A 26,452-nucleotide genomic window follows, 5' to 3' on the forward strand; every position below is an offset into this window, starting at 1 on the left:
GGCTTGTTCACACCTAGGGCGTTTGATCCACTCAGCAAAGCGCTATCTGTACAATTTTTAGGGCGATTTTGCTACAATGGAAGGTATAGGAAAAATGCAAAACGCTTACAAAATTAATTTGTGCGGCGATTACGCTTGCGCTTTTAAAAATAAATACGTTGTAATTATTCTTTTCGGGTCAAAGAGTTCACTTCATGACTTGCGTCAGGAAATGAAAAAAGAAATTGCTCTGCAAAAGTGCTTTACACAAAACCGTAGCGCGCAGGTAAGCGTCAGAAGGGGGAAAAAATTACTCTCAAAATCGCAAAATGCGGCCGTCAGCGATTTCGATTTTAGATGTGAACAAAGTTAACTGATATTAATGCCAGCCACGGTAAGGACTGTACTGTGGCTGGCATTTATGTCAGTTAGTGGTTGAATTTAGAGCTTAATTGCTTCATTTAAAGAGAAGCTCCGACCAAGAATTGAACTTTATCCCAATCAGTAGCTGAAACCCCCTTTTACATGAGAAATCTATTCCTTTTCACAAACAGACCATCAGGGGGTGCTGTATGGCTGATATTGTGGTGAAACCCCTCCCACAAGAAACTCTAAGTACGTACTCCTGGCCTTTCCTGTCTGAACCCTGTTGCATTGTGGGAAATAGCTGTTTACAGCTGTTTCCAACTGCCATAACAGCAAGCTGCAGCTACATCACTTGCCAGCAGTAAAAATGTCACCATGTGATAAATGTCAGAATATAAATCAGGGATTTAAAATATTTTACAATGGGCAAACACTGACTAAATCATTTATACATAATTATTGTGAAATTGAAGCACTTTTTTAATTACATTATTTTCACTGGAGTTCCTCTTTAAAGAGAATCTGTATTGTTAAAATCGCACAAAAGTAAACATACCAGTGCGTTAGGGGACATCTCCTATTACCCTCTGTCACAATTTCGCCGCTCCCTGCCGCATTAAAAGTGGTTAAAAACAGTTTTAAAAAGTTTGTTTATAAACAAACAAAATGGCCACCAAAACAGGAAGTAGGTTGATGTACAGTATGTCCACACATACAAAATACATCCATACACAAGCAGGCTGTATACACCCTTCCTTTTGAATCTCAAGAGATCATTTGTGTGTTTCTTTCCCCCTTCTGCTCTCATGCACTGAAGTTTCAGGCTGCTCTTTTCTTTCTGCAAACAGCTTTGCCCTTGTCTGAATTTCCTCAGTATGTGAAAGCCCAGCCAGCTCAGAGGACACTTTATCCAGCTTGTAAAAGATACGAGAGCAGAGAGAAGCTGCACTAATCTAAATATCACACAGGCAGTGTGCAGAGAGGGGCCTGAAAGGGGGAGTTCATAGCAGAACCACAACACTGAAGAACTTGGCAGCCTTCCAGACACAGGCCGACAAGTCTGACAGGGGAAAGATACATTGATTTATTACAGAGACTGTGATAGTATAAAATGCTGCAGTAAGCCAGAACACATTAGAATAGCTTTTGGAACTTGTAGGATGATAAAAAACAGGATGCAATTTTTGTTACGGAGTCTCTTTAAGTGCTTAATTTAAGCAAAGCAATGTAATATAGTTAGGTGACTTAAGTCAAAAAGGAAAGGTGGCCATGTACAGTATGCTTTTACACTTACTGTGTGCAGATAAACAGGGCTGTGGAGTTGGTGCAAAAATACTCCAACTCCTCAGTTTATGAAACCACCGACTCCAGGTACCCAAAATTGCTCCGACTCAATCTAATTTTCACAAAGGCTATGAATTTGGTTAAAACAACATCTGACTCAGACTCCTCAGTTTATTGAAACCTTCGACTCCAGTTACCCAAAATAGCTCCGACCCCTTGACTCAGACTCCGACCCCACAGCCCTGGAAATAGGGCTTCATATGACCCTGCGCCATGGTGCATCAACAAGGTCATAAGCAAAGGACCGCCCTTTGGTTAGTGACGTACTCCCTGCTGGGCAGAAAGTATGTCACTGGGATTCCAGTCAGTCTGTGCATGCGTGCTGCACCACGCTGTCGTCTGCCACACTGCCTGCATCGCCCATTGACTTGCATTACTGTATGATCTGTGTGGTAAGTGTAGTTCATGCAGTAACACGCTGTAGCCTTTACGACAGCATTGCAGCGATTTGGATACTTTAGTTGCATCACGTTAACTGTGCACACCTCCATAGACTTGCATCTCCCTTGCGACGAGCTACGGCGGGGGAAAGTAGCACGGAGTGATGCAACATGGTCAGTGTGCAAGGGGCCTAAATATAAACATGGAAAATACTGTGATCTAAAATCTGGGAAAGAAAATGTCTCACTGAATATAATTTTAAAATCAAAGCAGGCCTATGTAGAACAAAACTTATGATACAGATGTAACTTTTTTTTAATGTGAACAACTTGATGATATTTTTAAACTTAAAAAAAAAACGCAAAGAAAAAACAATAAGTTCTCCAACAAAGAACATCACTTATCTTATCTTTAGCCCATAAGCTTAGCATTCAAAAATATGTGAACATTTTATGTGGGCATTAAAGCTAAACTACCAATACTGGGCAAAAGTAGAAGGCTGAGATCTTACTTTGCTTAGATTATTAGAAAAGTGTGGCGACTTGCTAAAAGGAGTGGAAAATCTTAAAACTTATTAGACACCAAAATACAATATTAACTTAAATATTGCAAATAAATACTATGGGCCTGATCCAATTCACTTTTTCTCCTATTTTCTCCTAGGAGATTTTTTTTTTTTTTTTAATCTTCTGTTTTCAAATAACTTTTGCACTTTATGATTAAAAAATACCAAAAAAATAGGTGAAAAAGTGCTGTCGAAAAAGGCATTTTATTTATAACTAGCAGACTAGCCTGTTACTGCGCATGCGTGCGCACTCGCTGCACACCTGGCCGCCTGCTCACACGCCCGCCCAGCTCCCTGGCCCCGTTCTCCTGTCTCTGTGAGGCTGGGTCCATGCTGCGCACATGCGCAGTAGCAAAAAGCACGGACCCAGCTACACAGGGACAGTGTTACGCAGGCACACAGTGGTTTTATTATAGAGGATGTGATATTACCTAGGAGAAAACTTAGGAGAAAAATTAAATTGGATCAGGTCCTATCTGTATTTGTGATGTTTGCCATTAAATACAAATAGTTTGCATAATTTTTTTTTTTTTTTTTTACCATTTTATAGGCGCTTCTGCAGATAATAGCTGCTACTGTCTTTGTGAATGGATGCATAGCATACAATGAGAGATGGATGGAGCAGTGCTCTGAAAGGTGTCATTCACCGATGTGATCCTCTCCCTCAAGTGTTGTCTCCACCTGAAAGAGAAGCCAAGCGCTGCACAGACACCCTCTGAACTGACTGGTGTGTAACCATGTGTACTCTGCACTTCCTGTTCTTTGCTTCCTCATTTATTCTTTTCTTATGTGTACAGTGACAGGATATGTCCCCATTTTTGTTTAAATGTATCTAAAGGACCACTGTCCAGAAAACATTTAAAATATAAAACACGCACGCACATGCAAAATGCACATAAATAAAATCTCCATTTATGTCAGAGACAGAATTTCAATCAAGTTACTCCCTCTTTCCCAAAGTAGTACATTTCATAGCAAGCGTAGAAAACACTTACTGGTAAGAGTCAGTACTGCCTTCAACTTGCCTCCATGACCGGTGACCAGAGGTACAATATTACCTCCTCTCGGGAAGGGGGGGGGGGGGGGGGGGTGACCACTGCAGACAGCACCTTACTACCAAAACCCAGATGTTGATGAATTGACTTTTCTTTGTGTGTATATCAGAACTAACATGCAGATTGTCATTTACCAGCATGGGATTCATATCAGACAGTGTAAGCACTATTTGGAAACTTTTGTGGAGTTTGGTGGGCAGAAGAAGCACAGAAGCTATCGGCAGCTACGGCATTCTCTATACGGTGTACAGACTTTGGTAGTGGGGAAGTGATTATAAGCAGTTTCACCAGTGCAGAGGGTAGGTTCATGATAGTTTGATGAAGAACACCATTCATATAGGGGTCAGGTTCAGAGTGGCCAGTCCTGCAGGACTTCAGGAACTGGAAAATGTGCTGCTTATAAGAAAAAGGTAAAACTGATTTTTTTTTAGCATGTTATTTATATTATGCACAAACATATCCAAATAAAACCAGAAAGTCAATTGCACATGTGACCAATTCCACATATGACGATGTTACAGTATATGTGTATGTGTAGTTTTCCTTGCTTTATAATTCTCTGCAATGATTGATCTTTACTTTCAGAATCTCTAATCTAAATATCAGCTCTGTTTACATTCACAGAGATATTCCGTTATTTCACGTTTCCCAATGTTAATGTGTTCTTATGTCTTCAGACAGTGCAGGTCTAGATTCTGTTTGTGCTGACAATGGTCGATGTGGGAAAATGGCCAATTCTTGCACTTTGCCCTCAGGAAGACTTGAAATCCATCCAGCAGGCTTATGTATTTGGCTCAGGAAATGAAGTCTTATATGTGACAAAAAAAGATGAGGTAAGTTAAAAACAACTTGTCCTAGAAAAGAGTGTAGTTAAGATTTCTCTCTCCCCATCTTAACTTAACATCCCAGGTGTGTAAACTTCATAAATCTATACAAAGGATCTGTAAGAGCTACAAAAAGGAGTGTATATTCATTCTCCAGCTCTAAACATCACTTCCCTGGTGGTATGTAAAGTATGCAGATGTGGGAAGAGGTAAGGGCTCAGCCACACTATAAGCACTTTTCTGAGCTCTTTGCCATTTGATTCGCGCTTTTTGAAAATCGTGCCCATTAACTTTCATTAGAATCGCGTAAAAATCGATGCGATCTTGTACGTGAAAAATCACAATTTTTACCGCGATTTTAATGAAAGTGATGAATGGGAGCGATTTTTGAAAGGCACTCAAAGTACTAATCAATCACAAGCGCTCAGAAAAGCGCTTATAGTCTGGCTGAGCCCTTATAAACACCAGCATTCACCAAAAGAGAGGTTATCTAGATTCTAACAGGATTCTTATTTTTCCTTAAAGGACACGTGAAGTGAGAGGGGTATAGAGGCTGCCATTTTTATTTCCTTTTTACCAGTTACCCGGCTGTCCTGTTGATCCTCTGCCTCTAATACTTTCAGCCATAGATCCTGAACAAGCATGCAGCAGATCAGGTGTTTCTGACGTTATTGTCAGATGTGACATGATTAGCTGTATGCTTTCTTCTGGTGTGATTCAGACACTACTGCAGCCAAAACACATCAGCAAAGCTACCAGACAACTGGTATTGTTTAACCACTTGCAGACCAGGTACGTTGAATCAACGTCCAGCAGATGGTGCTACCGTTCTGACTGGACGTTGATTCAACGTCCGCGCTAACAAACCGTCCCGACGCGATCGTGCGCACCAGGAGGGGGAGATTAAGCTGTCAAATGACAGCTGGCATCTCTTCCGAGTGATCAGCAGCCATCACGTATGGCTGCTGATCACATGATCACTACGATCGCCAGCGGATCGTAGTGATCACATTGACAGCGGCAGAGGGGAAAGAAGAGGATCCACTCACCTCCCTGCCATTCCAGCGACGATCGACGCCCCCCCCTCTGCTCTGGCCGGCATCTCTGCTCCGTCTGACGTCAGCGCCGGGTCCCGGCTTGATGACGTCATCAAGCCACGACCCGGACCTGAGCGTCATTTGGAGCGGAGATGCCGGCTGGAGAAGAGGTGGCTACTGCGGCTCATCGCTGGAGCCTGGAAGGTGAGTGATGGCTGCCAGCTACAGGGGGACAACTGCCTCCATGGGGGACACCATGCCCAGCCAGCCACAGACGGGATCCGGCCGCCCGACCTCCCCCCCCCCCCCCCCCCCCCCCCCCCCTCCATGCAAATTGCCCTGGCTCTTAACCACCCTGGCGTTCTATTAAGATCGCCAGGGCGGCTGCGGGAGGGTTTTTTTTTTTAAATAAAAAAAAAAACTATTTCATGCAGCCAACTGAAAGTTGGCTGCATGAAAGCCCACTAGAGGGCGCTCCAGAGGCGTTCTTCTGATCGCCTCCGGCGGCCAGAAGTAACACGGAAGGCCGCAATGAGCGGCCTTCCGTGTTTTGCTTACTTCGTCGCCATGGCGACGAGTGGAGAGACGTCATGGACGTCAGCCAATGTCCTGACGTCCGCCGCCTCCGATCCAGCCCTTAGCGCTGGCCCGGAACTATTTGTTCCGGCTGCGCAGGGCTCAGGCGGCTGGGGGGGACCCCTCTTTCGCCGCTGCTCGTGGCGGCGATCAGGCAGCACACGCGGCTGGCAAAGTGCCGACTGCGTGTGCTGCTTTTTATTTCAGCAAAATCGGCCCAGCAGGGCCTGAGCGGCACCCTCTGGCGGTAATGGACGAGCTGAGCTCGTCCATACCGCTAAGGTGGTTAAGGGGGGTTAGGTGGCCGGATCCCGACGTAGTTAAAAGGAAATAAAAATGGCAGCCTCCATATATCACTTCACTTCAGGTTCCCTTTAACTGTATACAGTGTTAACTTACCTGCGCTGTAACCCCTTTTTGGCCCTTATTGCCTTGAAAAGGTTTCACTTCTCACTTAAACACACTGCAGCATTTTCATGGAAAGGAGACATTTGCAATTGAATTATGGTGTGTGGACATCTATGATGAAGTTCTCCATTCACCAGTCTTCTATTCGGCGAACCTTTCACCTAATGTTCAGATGTTGCTGTATTCACAGTATTTTATTGATAGAAAATTTACTTGTCGATGAATAGCTGGCAATGATCACTACAGTGTGTATAGACATAGATACAGCAGTGGTATCTGCCTGGGGTGAATTGCAAACAAAGTTCTGTCTGCAGCGTGTAAACATCAAAGTGTACCTTCCACTGGGCTTGTAAAGAATCAGAGTGTGTGGCAAGTACTATGCAGTTACGGCTTGAAAAGCCAGACAACTCACGTGACCCTTGATGCTGGTAATATCGGCCGGTCTGCACCTATTGATATCCCTTGCAGTGTTCTCCCCAGAATTTTTTTCCAGCTGGGTGGCATGAAAAAGTAGCCTGGTGGCATGAAAAAGTAGCCGGGTGGGGCGTAATGAGAGAATGCAGAGCCGTTGCTTCTTTGAGCAATTCTGCTAACAGCATAGGAGGAGGTGAGCTGATAACAGCCGGGTGCTCACCAAAACTAGCCGGGTGGAGCACCCGGCTAAAAGAGCCTGGGGAAAACACTGCCTTGGCTGTGGCAGTGCTAGATGAAGCCTCAGACCTGGCTGCTGATGTGGGCTATAGTGTGTCCTGTGGCTGGTGTCTCGTCTGATGGCAAAATGTGACTGACGGCTAGGGTGGTAGCGGCTCTTTCGCTCTTCTCCTCGCATGGCCCAGTCATAGGTAACTTTCTGGTAGTGATGTCGTTGCAGCAAGTCACATTGATGATGATGCAGCGCTATACATTGTTTTAATTTGTTTTATAGTACAAGAAAATAGGGTTATCCCGGGGCTTTAAATGCAACAGTCTTACTGCCGTCCAGCGCGTATAGATAGACACTGTCCACTCCCCTCCACTGCAGCGAATCCCACACTGCCAGTCAGCCCAGGTGGGATTTGCGTGCTGCGGTTAAGTAAAATAGTTGCATGCAGTCCCAGAGTGCTCTCCACCACAGCGCTGTTCTCCTTCCTCCTATGTCACATTCAAAGGTGGGCCAGCAGCTCACACTGAGGGAAATGTGCCAGTAGTTGGTGTCATGCAAGATACAGGAATATTCACTTGATTAAAACATGTTTATTGGCACATCAAACATCTTTCCCAGCCCAGGGGTTTTTGCTTCAGGGCCTGCATCAGGGGAATTACAGTAACTTGTCTTATGTCAGATGTGCTAATCATGCTATTTTATGCTACTTAGAATTATTGATTGTTACAATAAATATGCGTATTACATTTTAATTATTATCCTGATTCATTTTATCATAACTAGAGTCCTAACAAAATAAGGCTGGTTTCACAGTGGGACGTTACAGGCGCACGTTAGAGCAGCCTGTAACGCACCCAACCGCACAGCAATGAAAAATCAATGGGCTGTTCACAGTGCCCACGTTGCGTTACTTAGTAACGCTGCGCCATTAGACAACGTACTGCATGCAGTACTTTATACTTTTTACTGCTTGCACATGCTCAGTAATGTTGGGGAGGAGCGGAGAGCGGCCAGGCACATGGCTAATTAATATTCACTGCACTCAATGACGTGCAGTGTTTACTTCCTGGAGCGGCCGCTCTGTGCGGCCATTGGCCGGGCGGGACCACGTGATGCCGCATGCGTCCAAGAGTACGCATCACGACGGCCAGAGTGAGCTGCACAACGCGGCTCACTCTGACGTCCACATTAGACAGCACCAGGCGTTGCGTTAGGGGCACGTTATGCGACCATAACGTCCCATAAAACGCAACGTCCTGGTGTGAAACCAGCCTTAAAGAGAGTCTGAAGAGAGAATAAATCTCGCTTCAGACCTCATAGATAGCAGGGGCATGTGTGCCCCTGCTAAAACACTGCTATCCCGCGGCTTAACGAGCGGAAAAAACAGTTGAGAGGCAGAAATGAACCGTGTATTCCCAGCATAATGCAGATATACACTTTTAGCAACATTTATATAACATTTCTGTTGTGTGCTTATTTGCTGTCTTCACAATTGCAGGTATTTGTGATTGGCACAAACAGCAGTGGCTGCCTAGGCACAGGAGATTCTCAGAGTACAATTGAACCAAGATGTCTGGAGAGTCTTTCTGGGAAGAAGATAATCAGCCTCAGCTGTGGAAGTGGCCCACATGTAGTAATTGTTACTTCAGGTGGGTCAGGCAAACGTACGGTATATAATTTGTGGTGGGCTGGTTTCATCAAAGTTTCACTACGGCGACTGGGATTTTGAAGTTTTGCCTTTGCATATAGATTAACCAGTTCACCCCCAAGGGTTTTTATCCTAACGGACCAGAGCAATTTTCAGTTGTCAGCGCTCCTCCCTTTTATTCCCTAATAACTTTATTACTACTTATCACAGAGAAAATGATCCATACCTCGTTTTTTTTCGCCACCAATTAGGCTTTCTGTGGATAGTACATTTTGCTAAGAATTTTTTTTATTCTAAATGCATTTTAATGAGAAAAACAGAAAAAAAATAAAAAAAAATCATTATTTCTCAGTGTTCAGCCTTTATAGTTTTAAAATTAAACATTCTCCTGTGGATAAAACAAACACGTTTTATTTGCCCAGTGGTCCCGATAATTAAACCGTTTAGATTATGTCCCTACCACAATGTATGGCGACAGTATATTATTTTGAAATATAAGTGGTTATTTTTCTGTTTGTTCTGGCCATAATTACAAGCCCCTATGTAATAAATTAAAATTAATTTTCCCCCATAAAATATAGAATAAAAAAAAGCTGAGTCCCTAAGGCAACTATTTTTTTTTTTTTTTTTTTTTTTTTTAAGCTGATTTTTTTTTTTACAAGTGTTTTTTTTGGGGGGGAGGGTTGGAAGTGTAATTTTATTAATGATGTGTATATACTTGAAAATGTATGTATTTTGTAGATGTAATATACTTTTTGGCCACAAGATGGCGCTAGTGAACACTCATAGGACGTGTTCACTTTTTTTTTTTTTTTTTTTTTTTACACACTTTATTAAACTGTTACATTTCCTGTTTATGTGAATGGACGTGTAGCCGCTGTTCGCGGTCACATCCATTCACTCCAGGCACTGCGATTGGGTAGAGGACTGTTCAGTCCTCTTCCCCAATCGCCCAGCACAGGATCCCGACGGTAATGGCGGCGGTAGCGGCGGACACACGGCGGTAGCAGCGGCGGGAATGCGCGACGTATTAAAACGTCATGTTGCTGTTAATAGCGGTAAGCATGACGTTTTAATACGTTAGGATGGCGGTAAATGGTTAAAGATTATAAAAAGAGCCAAAATGTTTGTCTTGCACAATACTACTAAAGAAATATGTAGTAGAAAGCGATAAGTAGGTGCTAATTATCATTTACTCTTCTGCAGATGGAGAGGTATATAGCTGGGGCCATAATGCCTACAGTCAACTTGGCAATGGATCTACAAACCAAGCATTAATTCCAGGCCCTGTGTCAACGAACTTGATAAATAAGAAGGTCATAAGTGTGGCTTGTGGCTCTCACCATTCACTGGCAACTACATCTGATGGAGAGGTAGGCAAATATAACTAGGATAAGCTTTATGTCTCCTTCTCGCAAACGCCTAATGCATACTTTCTGGAATATGGATTTTATTGTATTAATAAAATGGGTATAAAAAATTAAACTGCCACCTTGTACAGCCCGTTTATTGCCTACAATACTTTTAGCAAAGTTTTATCATGAGCTGTAATAGGATATTCTTTATATGAAAGTATAACTGTGCTTTTAAAATTTTCATCATAGAGAGCTTTAAATGAAGTCCTGATCAATAACACACATTTTAGCTTTGTTGAATTCTGTTCTATAAGGAAATATTAGCCGACAGCAGAACCCCATTGTTTACATAGAACAGCAGCACAAAAGCTCACTTGTCATGTTACACTAACGGTTTTTAAAAGTCTTGCCTTATACAGTGCTGCCCATAATTATTCATACCCCTGGCAAATTTTGACTTGAAGTTACTTTTATTCAACCAGCAAGTAATGTTTGACGGGAAATTACATAGGTGTCTCCTAAAAGATAATTAGACGATGTACAAGAGGCATTATTGTGGGAAAAAAAAATAATTTCTCAGCTTTTATTTACATTTGAGCAAAAAGTGTCCAGTCCAAAATTGTTCATACCCTTCACAAACTGTAACAGTCTTTGGGAAAATCCAAAGTTCTCTACCATTCCAGTTGGTCCATTTATCCTACATTGCCCTTCCAAAGCATCCTAATTTCACTGATAAATTGGGAACAGCTGTTGATTTGTGGACTGTCATAGCTAAAGACAAGGAGCTCAGTGAGGATCTGCGGCTGCGCATTGTGGCTGCTCACAAGTCAGTAAAATACCATTTCTACCTGTTTTCAAGTTCCAGTGGCTTACACATTTGTTCAAAAGATAGCAAGCAATGGGCAGCGCTCACAGGCTGCAAGTGAAGTGAAAGCTCCAGAGATATGCCCAGCCCCTTAGGGCTAAATACACACCTTGAATACAAATCAGATGCAAATTATGTGCTAACACTAATCTAAATTCTAAAATTTGAATGCAAGCTGACACCCCTGGAGGCAGCTAGCCTGAAGCATACTTAAAGGAATACTGTAGGGGGGTCGGGGAAAATGAGTTGAAGTTACCTGGGGCTTCTAATGGTCCCCTGCAGACATCCTGTGCCCGCGCAGCCACTAACCGATGCTCCGGCCCCGCCTCCGGTTCACTTCTGGAATTTCTGACTTTAAAGTCAGAAAACCACTGCGCCTGCGTTGCCGTGTCCTCGCTCCCGCTGATGTCACCTGGAGTGTACTGCGCAGACACAGACCATACTGGGCCTGCGCTGTGCGCTCTTGATGACATCAGCGGGATCGAGGACACGGCGACGCAGGCGCAGTGGTTTTCTGACTTTAAAGTCAGAAATTCCAGAAGTGAACCGGAGGCGGGGCCAGAGCATCGGTGAGTGGCTGTGCGGGCACAGGATGTCTGCGGGGGACCATTAGAAGCCCCGGGTAAGTTCAGCTCATTTTCCCCCGACCCCCTACAGTATCCCTTTAAGTTTTGTACAGCAGAAGGAAATGGCAGCGCTTCCAATTAGCCAATTCAGGTGCAGCGTCTGTTTGGAAGCGCTGCCATTTCCTTCTGCTGTACAAAGTTCCAGTGGCTACAGTGCAAAGTATTATTAAAAAATACAAGATGTTCCGCACTGTGGGAAATCTCAGAGGACGTGGTGAGAAGCCAAAAGTGACACCTGTGCTGGCCATGAGGATAGTGAGAGAGGTGAAAAAGAATCCCAAGGATCACCACCAAGGCAATACTGGTGATTTGGGCTCTGTTGGTGGCAATGTCTCAAGGCAGACAATCCAACGGACACTGCACACTGCTGGGTTCTACAGATGCAGACCAAGGAGGACGCCACTTCTCCAGATAAGGCACATAAAATCTCGCTTGGCCTCTGCAAATGCTCATCTGGACAAAGAAGTCTTCTGGTCATCTGTGTTATGGTCAGATGAAACAAAAATTGAATTGTTTGGTCACGATATTACCTTCATTTGGCGTAAAAACGGAGAAGCCTTCAACCCAAAAAACACCATCCCCACTGTCAAACATAAAGCAGTAGGATACATCAGCACACCAGTCTGGATTATTATGCAACGCACATTTATTGTGCACTATTCCACATAGTACCACCCCCAAATCAAACAGATCAGATTCCTCCCAGAATGTTTATAAACAAGCCATAAATCAGGATTATGCTCATGATCAAAACCATATATAAAGTACATATGGGTCTCAGTACATTATCTATCACTGTACATCAAAAAACATTTTTACATGTGTATTTGATGCTCCTGAAGTCAACTTGCTAATTACATACGGTGCCTTTAATTTCGGTTTTTTGGCCAGCTAGAGAATATATCTATGCTGAACACAGATGGGAGACACGGACTACGTCTCCCTTGTTCAATTTTTTGATGTGCATAAAGTTCTGTGTATAGGGCAGCGATGGGAATCAAATTTGCCGACTTCCCTGCACAAGTCATACATTGCGTGTTGCCATGACAACTCCTCGCGATTGACCATTAGATCGCATGCAGACGCTGCCAATCTGCGGACCACTGAAAAGGATTATCTTGCCGAATCTATGATGTACAGTGATAATGTACTGAGACCCATATGTACATTATATATGGTTTTGATCACGAGTATAATCCTGATTTATGGATTGTTTATAAACATTCTGGGAGGAATCTGCCAATTATGATGTCACGATCTGTTTGATTTGGGGGTGGTACTTGGTGATACTTGTTTGGTATATAAAATGTTTTGTATGTTCGCATTATGCCACATGCCTTGAGAAAGGGGGACCCTGTGAGGCCCCCGAAACAATTGTCGGTTACCTGTGGAATCGTGCACAATAAATGTGCGTTGCATAATAATCAAGACTGACAGACCGACACAGAACATTTATATCACGCTTTTCTCCTGGCGGACTCAAAGCGCCAGAGCTGCGGCCACTGGGACGCGCTCTATAGGCAGTCGTAGTGTTAGGGAGACTTGCCCAAGGTCTCCTACTGAATAGGTGCTGGCTTACTGAACAGGCAGAGCCGAGATTCGAACCCAGGTCGCCCTTAACCATTACACTATCCAGCCACCAGACTGGTGTGCTGATGTATCCTACTGCTTTATGATTTGAGTGACACTGCCTTGTCACATCATCAAGCACCCAGAACCAGATGGAGTGCCAGCTTTATTATCTGCTATGCACTGTCAAACATGGTGGTGGGAACCTAATGCTTTGGTGGTGTTTTTCAGCCAATGGACCAGGGAACCTAATCACAGTAAACGCCACCATGAAAAAGAGCAATACATGAGGATTCTCAACGACCACCTCTGGCAGTCTGTTGAGAAACTTGGCCTTGGGCACGAGTGGACATTTCAGCATGACAATTACCTAAACGCACAGCAAAAGTGGTGAAGAAATGGTTAGCAGACAACCATAATGTTTTGAAGTGGCCCAGCCAGAGTCCTGACTTGAGTCCAGAGAATCGAGAATCTGTGAAGGGAGCTAAAGATCAGGGTGATGACAAGAAGACCCTCCAACCTGAAAAATTTGGAGCTCATTGCTAAAGATGAATGTGCAAAAACACCCGTGGAGACATGCAAAAAGCTGGTCTGCAATTATAGGAAGCGTTTGCTGTAATAGCCAATAAAGGCTTTTCTACTGCTTACTGAGAAGGGTATGAATAATTTTGCACTGGACACTTTTTGCTTAAATGTAAATAAAAGCTGAGAAATGTTTTTCTTTCCACAATAATGCCTCTTGTACATTGTTTTCTTATCTTTTGGGAGACACCTATGTCATTTCCTGTCAAATTACTTGCTGGTTGCATAAAAGTAACTTTAAGTCAAAATGTGCCAGAGGTATGAAAAATTATGGGCAGCACTGTATATAACATACAGGGCCGGTTCTAGACTTTTTCTGCCTGAGGCAAACTTGTGAGGATGTGCCTTCTACTCAGTCAGGACAACGGTGCCAACTTCTCCCTTCTGCTGTGAAAGTCTAATGAAACACTGCTGTTCTTCTGCCTCCCCACTCACTGCCAGACTCCTCACACAGCACAAAAAGCTGCTTTTCCCTAATAATGACCTCTTCACCTTGCTCTCCTCTCTTCTCCTCCTAATCTGACTGCTTTGCTGTTACAAAAATGCTGCCCATGTAATCTTTGCTCCTGATGCAAATGTTTCACCTTGCTTCATGAGAGAGCCAGCCCTGATAACATCCCTTTAATAATGTGCATAGGTTGACCAAATCTCTGCAGTATGAAGTATCAACTATGATAGATACCATAGCCTGAAATAAGGGGACAACAGTTCCATTCTAAGCAACTTTGCCTAATTCTAGCCTAGCTTCATTTGTATATATTGTATGATGATGATCCTATTAAGTAAATAGCAGTGGGTTGAGTAGCTCTACCCACTGTCCTGAAGGGAAAATAAGTAAAAGTCAAGGGACATTAGAGGAGTTCAATTTCCAACTAGAAGAACTGACTCTCTATACAATTACCACTACCTTCCATTTTTAAGAAAGGCGATCCTTTTTGTGGATCCAACTGCAATGGTCATTTTGTGTCACTCTTGCTAAACCGACCAAAAATCTTATGGAATCTGTATGTACACTATACTTGTTACTGAAAATGTAACACATCCAAAAAAGATAAGTTTATCTATTCAGACATCTTCTGTTTTTTGTCTTTTCATATGGTTAAAGGTCTTCAACTAAATGTTTCCAAACATTTTTCTTAAAAGATCTGTTAACCTTTTTAGTAATTAGTCATCCTGAAAGAAAGGGTCACCTATTAATTTTTGGTTAAGGATGTACATAGTATTAAATCCCCTCCCACTTTCACCTCTGTTCAACCTAGAAACGGATACTTAAAACTAGAGTGATATGTGTATGCCCATCAACCCAGTTTTGAAAAAAAATGGGGAAAATGGGTGGCAATGCCTGAGGTTGTAGACTCTCTTGTTTTGAATAGACTGCAGGTGTGTCTAGGCATGGTTAACCCATTAATCTGATTGATTGTAAATCTGGAATGGATGGCAACAAAGCAAAGGAGAGTTCTCAAGTGGCCAGCAATGAATCCAAATCTAAATCCCATTGAACACCTGTGGAGAGATTAAAATTGCTTTTGGGAAAAGGTATCCTTCCAATATGAGAGACCTGGAGCAGTTTGCAAAGTTAGAGTGGTCCAAAATTCCGGGTGAGAGGTGTAAGAAGCTTATTGATGGTTATATGAAGCGACTGCTCTCAGCTATTTTTTTTACAGAGGGTGTGCAACCAAATATTAAGTTAAGCTTGCCAATAATTTTGTCCAGCCCATTTTTGGAGTTTTGTGTAACATTATGTCCTATTTGTTTTTTTTGTTTTGGTTTTTCCTCCCCTTTTTTTTTTTTTGTTTTGTTCCAATACACACAAAGGGAATAAACCTGTATAGCAAAACACGTGTTACTGCAATACTTTTCTGTGAGATGTACTTGAATTCCTGGAAAAATGTCTGGGGTGTCAATAATTTCGTCCATGACTATGCGGAGGACTGTTTACCTTCCTATTCTGATATGAGATGCATTGCTACGTCTGTACTAACTATGTAATCTTGAACCTGTACCTTTTACTTGTCGTCAATAAAGGGAATTATTAAAAAAAACGAATGTGCTTAGTAACTCTGTACTTCTGTGATGCGGCTCCTGTGCCCAGAGATAAAACCTCTATTATCAGTTGGCTGAATGTTATATTGATATGAACAATAATGATTTGTTCGGTTTGTCTTCCTGCTTTGCAACAGGTGTATGCGTGGGGCTACAATAATGCTGGGCAAATTGGCTCTGGCTCTACAGCTAACCAGCCCATACCAAGAAGGGTTACTAGCTGCCTGCAGAACAAGTTTGCTACTAGTACTTCCTGTGGTCAGATGAGCTCCATGGCTGTTGTAGACAATGGAGAGGTGAGTTGCCTGAATTCATTTTATTGCTGCAGAAATAGTCCTGCAGTGACTTTCAACTATCTGAAACTGTCATGTATTAAAGAAAACCTGTAATGAGAAGAAGCTCCCCTGGGGGGTACTCACCTGGGGTGGGGGAAGCCTCCGGATCCTATTGAGGTTTTCCCCATCCTCCTTGGTCCTACTGCGGCAGCGATAAAGCTCCCCGAACAGCGGGGATGTAAATATTTACCTTCCCGGCTCCAGCGCAGGCGCTGTATCGGCTCTCCACTCGGAGATAGGAGGAAATAGCTGATCGCTGTTGAGTCGCTCTACTGCGTAGGTGCAAGTCTCCTGCGCCTGCGCAGTACAGCGGACCCGACAGAGATCGGCTATTTTCGCCTATCTCCGTGCGGATAGCTGCAATAGCGCCCCCGCTGGAGCCAGGAAAGATCAATAAATCAGCGCATATAAGCACTTGTCAGGCTTGTCGAGGGAGGATTCCGGGACACTTCGGGGGAGCCAGCACTGGACTGCCTGCAGGGTCCCAATGAGGCTTCCCCATCTCGAGGTGAGTACCCCCCAGGGGAACTTTTTTTTTTTTTACAGGTTCTCTTTAATGAGTTCTAGTCTGGAAAGCACCCTTTTTTTGTGGTGTTAAAGAGGAGCTGTTAGGTATAAGGTCTCAGAGAAAATAAACACATATATCAGTAGCTAAAGATTGGCTGTACTTACATTACATATGCATTTCACTGTCCACGTTTGGATTTCACAGAATTTGTATATAGTATATGCAGAGAATGATGCTCCTGACAGCTCATGGCAGGCTCCATGTTTGTCTGTCAAATGTGTCGTCATGTCCTGCTTGCTTCCTGATCACAGATAAGCTTGTACTAAATAACACACTGTGCAGTGAATATTAATGAGCCATGTGGCTAGGAACAATAGCTGACTCCTGCAGTGTAGTCTGCCCGAGATTTATCAGTGCTACGGGATTACAAACTGCTGTAACTTCTCATTAGCAGCCGAGGGGAGAGCCCCAGAATGCTTTGCAGTATGATATGCGGCTTGCGTCTTCTTAAGAATAACAGACTTGCTGATAAGCACACATGAAAGGTAACTGAGATTTTTATCTTCACTAATTGCTTTTGGGCTTCCTTCTAAACTGTTTAACACAGGAGAATAGAGGTTTAAATTAGCTTCTGCAGCCTGACAGTTACTCTTTAAGGAAGCCATACATCTAGCAGTGATGTATGAGACAGATTCTACCAAGAGACAAATTTTTCTGTAATCAAATCTGATTAGAGAGAGATCTGTCGGCTGCCCATTCACCGCAGGCCGATTCCCGATCAATTTCATGCTGAAATTGATCAGGAATCGGCCTTGTGTGCCACCTTTGCTGCCTTGCCCTCCCCCCTAATGTGTAATGAGCCCGCCCCCAACCCCCACCCCTGTGCTATAGACATTGCCTGTCTGCTGCTTGTCCGCTACTGGCTCCACGCAAACTCCTTGCTCCATTCACCTGCCCCAGGTGGCTGCTGGCGTACATGCGGGCACTTGTGTAAAATCACACATGGCATCGTTACTCCAGCAACCACATGGGGTTATATAAAAGGATCAAGGAGTGTGCCCAGAGCCAGCAGTGGACAAGCCACGGCCACAGACAGGTAATGTATAGTGCACTGGGCACCGGGGGGCGCATTACAAATTAGGGGAGACGGTGCTTGTAGCTCCTCCCGATAGCGCACAACGTTACCAAAACGCATACGATCGAGCAAATCGGCTCTATATCTTGCAGCATGTCCGCCCGATTCATGCGAACAATTTCAGCCCGAAATTGGTTGCATTATTGATTGGGCATGCACTTGGTGGCACCGATTTTTTTTCTTCTGATTATAATAATTGAATCGGATGGTCAATCGGCTGCCAAGTCGCCTGATATGGCCAACTTTACAGGATCTTCAGATTCACGTTCCCCAGGAGGCTTTTTTTGTAAACCCACAAAGTAGCAGTCACCTTTGGTTACATGAGTACAGTAATACAAAGAAATGCAGATATCACTATACATAAATGGCAGCTTCCGGACAGGGTGACACTGAAGCGAAAAAAACCCTGATAATATAATGAATTGCATGTGTAGTACAGGTAATTAATAGAACATTAGTAGCAAAGAAAAGAGTCTCATATTTTTATTTAGCTATATAGCTTTTTTTCATAGAATTGCATCATTCTATCATATTTGCAATTTACAAACCACACTGTATTTTAAACTATGAAACAGAGCAGAGGTAGTGACCCTTTAAAGTTCCCTGCAGTAAAAATCTTATCTGAAGCTGCCTGTCACTGTTTCTTTTAAGTATAAGTGCCTCAGACAACATTACTGTAGCCAACTAAATTAGCTGGAGAGCTCAGAGAATCTCTTTTGCATAGATAACTAGTGAAGTTTCTTAACTCTTCCTGTACTGGAAACCAAAGAAAACTGGTTTCTGTGCTACTTATGTTCTATTTCTTGGCTGTACTACATACAATTATCTTCTAGGTTTATTTTCACTTCAGATTCCCTTTAACCTCCTTGCCGGTTATCCCGAGCTCTGCTCGGGGTAACCTGCGTAGGAGGATTTCTCAGGCCCCGCTGGGCCGATTTTCAAAAATGTTTTTCCCTACATGCAGCTATCACTTTGCTAGCTGCGTGTGGTACGCGATCGCCGCCGATTCGCCCTGGGCTCGCTACATGATTTAAAAAAAATAAAATTAAAAAAAAAAGTGCTGCGCTGCCCCCTTGCCGCCAGAATTGTAACGGCAAGGGGGTTAAGCACAATATTTATGAGGCCGCTATTGTGAGCTTTTTTTGTACACATTGCTCGGGACTTTGTTACTGATTACCTACTGGTATTCTGCCCCTGTAATGCCTGGTACACACAATGAGGTTTTCTGGCAGATTTACTGCCAGATCGATTTCCAACATGTTTAATCTGATATCTGATTGATTTTACGATCGATTTTTTTTTTTTTTTTTTTTTTTTTTTTTTTTTTTTTCCCATAAGAATGAATGGAAAATCGTTCAGAAATCAGATCGGACATGTCGGAAATATTCGATCTGGCAGTAAATCTGCCAGAAAATCTAATTCGCCTCAATTCTGGTAGGGTTTTCGAGTAAATTACTGCATGTATGGTAGTTTACCGCATGCGGTAATGACCTTTAGCAATTATGGTAAGTTTTAGTCTTTACCTCATGCAGTAAATTTTAGTCCTGAATTACCGCATGTGGTAATTTCTGCGGTAATTTGCATTACTTTTACTGAAAATTAGGGGTGGGACGACGAATCCTGCGAATCCACGAATCCCTCGAATATTAGGAAATATTCGAGATTCGTGGATTCGAATCCCGACGCCATTTTCCATTATACGAATCCGCCGAATCCCATCGCCGCGCATCCGCCGCTCGCATTGGTCCTCCTCCGACCCCCCCCCGCGCCTCCTCCGCTCGCCCCCCCTGCCCGCATAGTTTCCATCCACTCACCTATCCATAGCGGAGCGTAGAGCGGCAGACCTCTCGCCGACTTCCTGGTTCCCCCTAGTGACCGGCTCTTACAATGACGTCATCAGTAAGAGCCGGTCCGGCCACTAGAGGGAACAAAGAAGTAACGAAGAGGTCTGCCGCTCTGCGCTCCACGGGAAAGGTGAGTAGATTCTTATGCAGGAGTGAACGGAGGAGGCACGGGGGACGGAGGCGGCCGTGGGGGGGCGGGCGGGGGGGGGATTTCTACCTACCTACCTACCTATCTACCCATCTACCTACCTAACACTATCCCTACCTACCTACCTACAGGCCGCTGTACCTACCTACCTACCTACCTACAGGCCGCTGTACCTACCTACCTACAGGCCGCTGTACCTACCTACCTACCTACAGGCCGCTATACCTACCTACCTACAGGCCGCTATACCTACCTACCAACAGGCCGCTAAACCTACCTACCTACAGGCCCCTATACCTACCTACAGGCCCCTATACCTACCTACAGGCCCCTATACCTACCTACAGGCCCCTATACCTACCTAAAGGCCCCCTATACGTACCTACCTGCCTACCTAAAGGCCCCTATACCTATCTATCTACCTACCTACCTAAAGGCCCCTATACCTACCTACCTACCTACAGGCCACTATACCTACCTACAGGCCTCAATACCTACCTACCTACTCACCTACCTACAGGCCCCCTATACATACCTACCTACCTAAAGGCACCTATACCTACCTACCGGACATTATTACCTACCTACCTACAGGCAACTATACCTACCTACAGGCCACTATACCTACCTACCTACCGGCCACTATCCTTACCTACCTACCTACAGGCCGCTATACCTACCTACCTAAAGGCCCCCTATACCTACCTAAAGGCCCCTATACCTACCTAAAGGCCCCCTATACGTACCTACCTACCTACCTAAAGGCCCCTATACCTACCTACCTACCTACAGGCCACTATACCTACCTACAGGCCTCAATACCTACCTACCTACCTACCTACCTACAGGCCCCCTATACGTACCTACCTACCTAAAGGCCCCTATACCTACCTACCTACATACCTACCTATACTTAAGGCCCTATACCCTGCTACCTATACTGAAGGTCCCTTTACCTACCTACCTACCTACACTGAAGGCACATGTACCTTACTACCTATACTGAAGGCCCCTATACCTAGCTACCTACCTATACTGAAGGCACATATACCCTGCTACCTATACTGAAGGCACATATACCCTGCTACCTATACTGAAGGCCCCTATACCTAGTTACCTACCAATACTGAAAGTACATGTACTGTGCTACCTATACTGAAGGCCCCTATACCTTGCTACCGATACTGAAGGCACATGTACCTTGCTACCGATACTGAAGGCCTCTATACCCTGCTACATACCTATACTGAAGGCCCATATACCCTGCTACCTATACTGAAGGCCCATATACCCTGCTACCTATACTGAAGGCCCATATACCCTTCTACCTATACTGAAGGCCCATATACCCTTCTACCTATACTGAAGGCCCATATACCCTGCTACCTATACTGAAGGCCCATATACCCTGCTACCTATACTGAAGGCCCATATACCCTGCTACCTATACTGAAGGCCCATATACCCTGCTACCTATACTGAAGGCCCATATACCCTGCTACCTATACTGAAGGCCCCTATACCCTGCTACCTATACTGAAGGCCCCTATACCCTGCTACCTATACTGAAGGCCCATATACCCTGCTACCTATACTGAAGGCCCATATACCCTGCTACCTATACTGAAGGCCCATATACCTTGCTACCTATACTGAAGGCCCATATACCCTGCTACCTATACTGAAGGCCCCTATACCCTGCTACCTATACTGAAGGCCCATATACCCTGCTACCTATACTGAAGGCCCATATACCCTGCTACCTATACTGAAGGCCCATATACCTTGCTACCTATACTGAAGGCCCCTATACCCTGCTACCTATACTGAAGGCCCATATACCCTGCTACCTATACTGAAGGCCCATATACCCTGCTACCTATACTGAAGGCCCATATACCTTGCTACCTATACTGAAGGCCCCTATACCTTGCTACCTATACTGAAAGCTACCAATATTGAAGGCACCCATACCTAACTAGCTATACTGAAGGCACCTTTACCTCGCTACCTATGCCTGGGTACCTATACTACGGGCAACTATACCACGGATCGCACAATTTTTATGTGCAGGATTCGTTAGATTCGGGATTCGAAAGGTTCGAGATATTCGAGAACCTTTTTAGATTCGGATCCGGATTCGGATTCGAAGAAATTGTGGATTCGTCCCATCCCTACTGAAAATCGTTATTCTCATGGGAATTAGGGGGCAGCAAATAATTTACCAATCAGTTTAAAGAGACTCTGAAGCGAGTCTAAATTCTCTTTATTAACTTATATTCATTTGAGTAACCATAATTCCTGCTAAACCACCGCTATCCCGCGGCAAAACGAGGGATTTATACCCCCCAAATCCCCTCTCCTGTGTCCGGGGAGCGCTTCCTGCTTGAGGCAGAGCTTATGGCTGTAGCTCTGCCTCCTGGCGCGTCAATCCCTGCTGATTGCCGCCTCTCCCCGCCTCTTTCACTCTTCCTTCACAGAGAGGGGCGGGGGAGAGGCGGAGGTCCGCCGGCAGATTTATGCGCATGGAGGCAGAGCTGCAGCTCAAAGCTCTGCCTCCATGAGCAGCAAAATCCACGACCAAGAAAGTCGTGGATTTTGCAGAGGGGATTTGGGGGGTATAAACCCCTCATTTTGCCGCGGGATAGCGGCGGTTTAGCAGGAATTATTGTTACTCAAATGAATATAAGTTAATAAAGAGAATTTCAGCGTCTCTTTAAGACTTGCCTGTACCTGGTGGTAAAGTCAATTTGTATGCATTTTGCAGTTTTTAGTGGAGTTCCTATTGCTGTTTTAGTGGCGTTCATACTCAGGCTCTCTAATTAGAGAAGAATGGTAGAAATACAACTCAAATATTTCCTGGATTTTTTTTTTATAGGGGATGCGTATAAATACACTTTTCAAAGGTTGCAACATGGTCAAATACATCTTCCCCCTCCTCTCAAAAAAAAAAAAAAAAAATCTTTCAAAGATTATTCTTACTTACGGAAGACAATTAAAGACTACTATTATTTCTCTTCAGCATGCTTACCGATTAAATACATTTCACCCCACTTTATGCATTTACCACACGTTTTACCGCATGTTAGGAAATGTGGAAAACTCTTTCAGGATTGCTAAAAATAGAGGAGAATACCGTATGAGGTATTTTACCAACAAAAAAATATTTACCTCACATAGCTACCAGAATTGAGGCCATTGTGTGTACCAGGCATTCTACATCAAGACTCCTGTCTGTTTCCTTGTTAAATCACAAAAATACATGTATTGTATTGCTTCAAGCCATTATTGTACATACACTTTTTTCCAAAGAGATTCTTAATTGTCAAAAACTGTGAAGGAGTGACCTCTAGTGGATGAATGCAAATACAGTTGCTTTGAGATTATTATAAGGAATTTTATTTTGCAATAGGTTATCATGCAAATTAGTGTTTGAATAACTTTACTGTTAGTGTCAATGTACTTTTATTGTCAAATGTTTGGTCTGTATATCAGATGAAATACCTATTCTCTGTGGAGAGCCATTTTGTTAGTATGCAGTGAATTAGGTTGAGTGATATAGAATTTAATTTGTATATTAATTATTGGTAAGTGTGATAAAGCAGAAGTCTGCTCATTCTTTTTAGGTTGATAAACGCTGTACATTAATCACAGGACAGCCTGACTTGTATTAGTGCATGAACCAAAAATGTTTTTTTTATAAATGTATCTGCGGATCTTAAAGAGACTCCGTAACAAAAATTGCATCCTGTTTTTTATCATCCTACAAGTTCCAAAAGCTATTCTAATGTGTTCTGGCTTACTGCAGCACTTTGTACTATCACAGTCTCTGTAATAAATCAATGTATCTTTCCCTTGTCAGACTTGTCAGCCTGTGTCTGGAAGGCTGCCAAGTTCTTCAGTGTTGTGGTTCTGCTATGCACTCCCCCCTCAGGGGGGAAAGAAACACACAAATGATCTCTTGAGATTCAAAAGGAATGTTGTATACAGCCTGCTTGTGTATGGATGTATTTTCTATGTGTGGACATACTGTACATCAACCTACTTCCTGTTTTGGTGGCCATTTTGTTTGTTTATAAACAAACTTTTTAAAACTGTTTTTAACCACTTTTAATGCGGCGGGGAGCGGCGAAATTGTGACAGAGGGTAATAGGAGATGTCCCCTAACGCACTGGTATGTTTACTTTTGTGCGATTTTAACAATACAGATTCTCTTTAAGATGTGAGCTTCTAATGGGGTATTAAGTAAATCCTTGCTGACTTTCCCTTTAGTAGTGCTTTTTCAGCCCCCCTCGGACATGAGTTCTTCTTGTACCATGTTCCAAATACTTATCCGGAAGTTCCTGGTAAATGGTGGAAAACAAAATAAATCTAACTGTTGTCAGTAAGTACCTCATTAACCTTCCTGGTGGTAAGCCCGAGCTGAGCTCGTGCTATGCTGCGCAGGACTATTTCTCAGGCCCTGCTGGGCCGATTTTTGTAATTTTTTTTTGTAGTTGCACGCATCTAGCACTTTGCTAGCTGCATGAACTCACCGATTGCCGCCGCTCCCCGCCGATTCACCGCCGCTCGCTGCATTAGAGGGTGTCGTCCCCCCGCCCCTAGACCCCTGCGCAGCCTGGCCAATCAGTGCCAGGCAGCGATGAGGGGTGGATCGGGACTCCCATGATGTTGGTGACGTAATCGCACTTGTCGCCATGGCGACGGGGAAGCCCTAATGGAAATCCCGTTCAGAACGGGATATCCTGACAAGCCTGATCCCCGGAGGCAATCGGAGGGGTGGGGGGATGCCGCTGCACAGTGGCTGTCATGTAGCTAGCTCTAGGCTAGCTACATGATTTAAAAAAATAAACTGCTGCGCTGCCCCCTGGCGGTTTTAATTGACCGCCAGGGTGGTTAAGGGGTTGATGCACTAAAGTGCAGTAATATTGCTGTGCCCAATACAGTTACTATTGGCAGCATTATACTATACATTATGCTATTAGCGCAACCTACTGTACTTAACCTCTTGAGGACCATGGGCTTTACCCCTCCTAAAGACCAGGCTATTTTTGTCAAAAAATGCCACTGCAGCTTTAAGCAGGGCTGTAGAGTCGGTCCAAAAATCCACCGACTCCGACTCCTCAGTTTAGGATTCCACCGACTCCGACTCTGACTCCTCGACTCCGACTCCTCTAATTTGCATATTACAATTCTCTTGATTAAAAGTATGTAACATGAAATTCGTCTCTTACCTGCCAACGCTTAGGAATTTTACAAGACAACTGAAGTGAGGAGGATATGTAGACTGCTATATTTATTCCCTTTAGACTAAAACTAGTCCTTGGTAAGAGTACTTGTAAAAGGTACAAACCGGAACAAAGAACATCTATCAGGCCCTAGGCAATGTAAGTGTGGGTACATGTAAGAATGATGTGCAGGTACTCTGCAGGGGAATGAGGAGATTCTTCCTCTTACACATTCTTCATGCACAATCTGAACAAGGTTTATGGGTGACAGATAACACCTCTGTGTTCAATGTGCACAGCATTCTCAGTGGATTCCCTGCAGCTCTGTGGGGAGTGCATATGTAGAGTATAGTACTACTATGTAACAAAGTAAACCTGAGACAGATGAAATTAAGTTTTATACAGACCTGGGGCTTCCTCCAGTCACCTTCAGGATAATCAGTCCCTCGTCATCCTCCTCCACCACCTGGATCTTCTGCTATTAGTCCAGGTACTTGAGCCAGTCGGGCGTAGTGCGCATGCACACACTCCACCGCCAGGAGCATACTACACCTGTGCAGCACTATTGCGCAGGTGCAGAATGTTCCTGGCTGTGGGAGCGGCATGCGGCCGGACAGCGCTGACTGGCTGAATTACCAGGACTCATAGCAGAAGATCCGGGTGGTGGAGGACAGCGAGGGACTGATTAGCCTGAAGGGGGCTGGAGGAAGCCCCAGGTATGTATAAAACTTTACAAACTAAAGGGTACCTGAGATGGATAAAAAGTAGTCACCAAACCAAATTTTAACAACATATCAAATTATTTGATTTCATCAGCAAAGGGAGTGCATACATTTGCATAAATCAGCATCAATGCAGAATTATTTCCATCTCATTGACCATATATTAGTGACACAGCTACACATCAGGCTTTATTCTTACAGCATAGATGTTATTTAGTATATATAAGAGATTCCTGTGTACACATGATATATACAGTCACAATCAGATCTGTATATCTGACCTTAAAAATACGGGGACTGCTTTATTGAAGCAGCACAAGTAACTAATTTTGATTGGTTTATTTCATTTTTGTGGACTAAGCACAGCTATTACTGTTTATATACTGTATATATACATTATCTTTAATGACTATTATCTGAGAAATAGAACATTTTATCATATTTTCTATTTTAATTACAGTTACAAATTCATTAGGAGTCGGTGCATTTTTTCCCGACTCCGACTCCAGGCACCCAAAATTGCCCGACTCCACGACTCCGACTCCACAGCCCTGGCTTTAAGGCCAAGCTGCAGGGACGCACAACACAGCACACCAGTGATTCCTCCACCCTTTTCTCCCCACCAACAGAGCTCTCTGTTGGTGGGGTTTGATCCGACCCCCCCCC

At 43.8% G+C, this 26,452-nt stretch overlaps 1 protein-coding gene across 3 annotated transcripts in view; it reads left to right on the top strand.

Annotated features, from left to right (window-relative positions):
• RCBTB2 (RCC1 and BTB domain containing protein 2) overlaps positions 1-26,452 on the top strand; it is a 75,571-nt gene that overhangs the window by 12,033 nt on the left and 37,086 nt on the right. For all 3 annotated transcript variants that reach the window (XM_068267729.1, XM_068267726.1, XM_068267728.1), the window contains exons 2-6: positions 3,186-3,362; positions 4,368-4,523; positions 8,677-8,827; positions 10,033-10,199; positions 16,004-16,162. In XM_068267729.1, the coding sequence (XP_068123830.1) occupies positions 4,401-4,523; positions 8,677-8,827; positions 10,033-10,199; positions 16,004-16,162 (600 nt within the window). In that variant the 5' untranslated portion in view covers positions 3,186-3,362; positions 4,368-4,400. The remainder of the gene's footprint in view (positions 1-3,185; positions 3,363-4,367; positions 4,524-8,676; positions 8,828-10,032; positions 10,200-16,003; positions 16,163-26,452) is intronic.

This window comes from Hyperolius riggenbachi, chromosome 2 (assembly GCF_040937935.1).
Source record: "Hyperolius riggenbachi isolate aHypRig1 chromosome 2, aHypRig1.pri, whole genome shotgun sequence".
NCBI classification, from domain to species: domain Eukaryota; kingdom Metazoa; phylum Chordata; class Amphibia; order Anura; family Hyperoliidae; genus Hyperolius; species Hyperolius riggenbachi.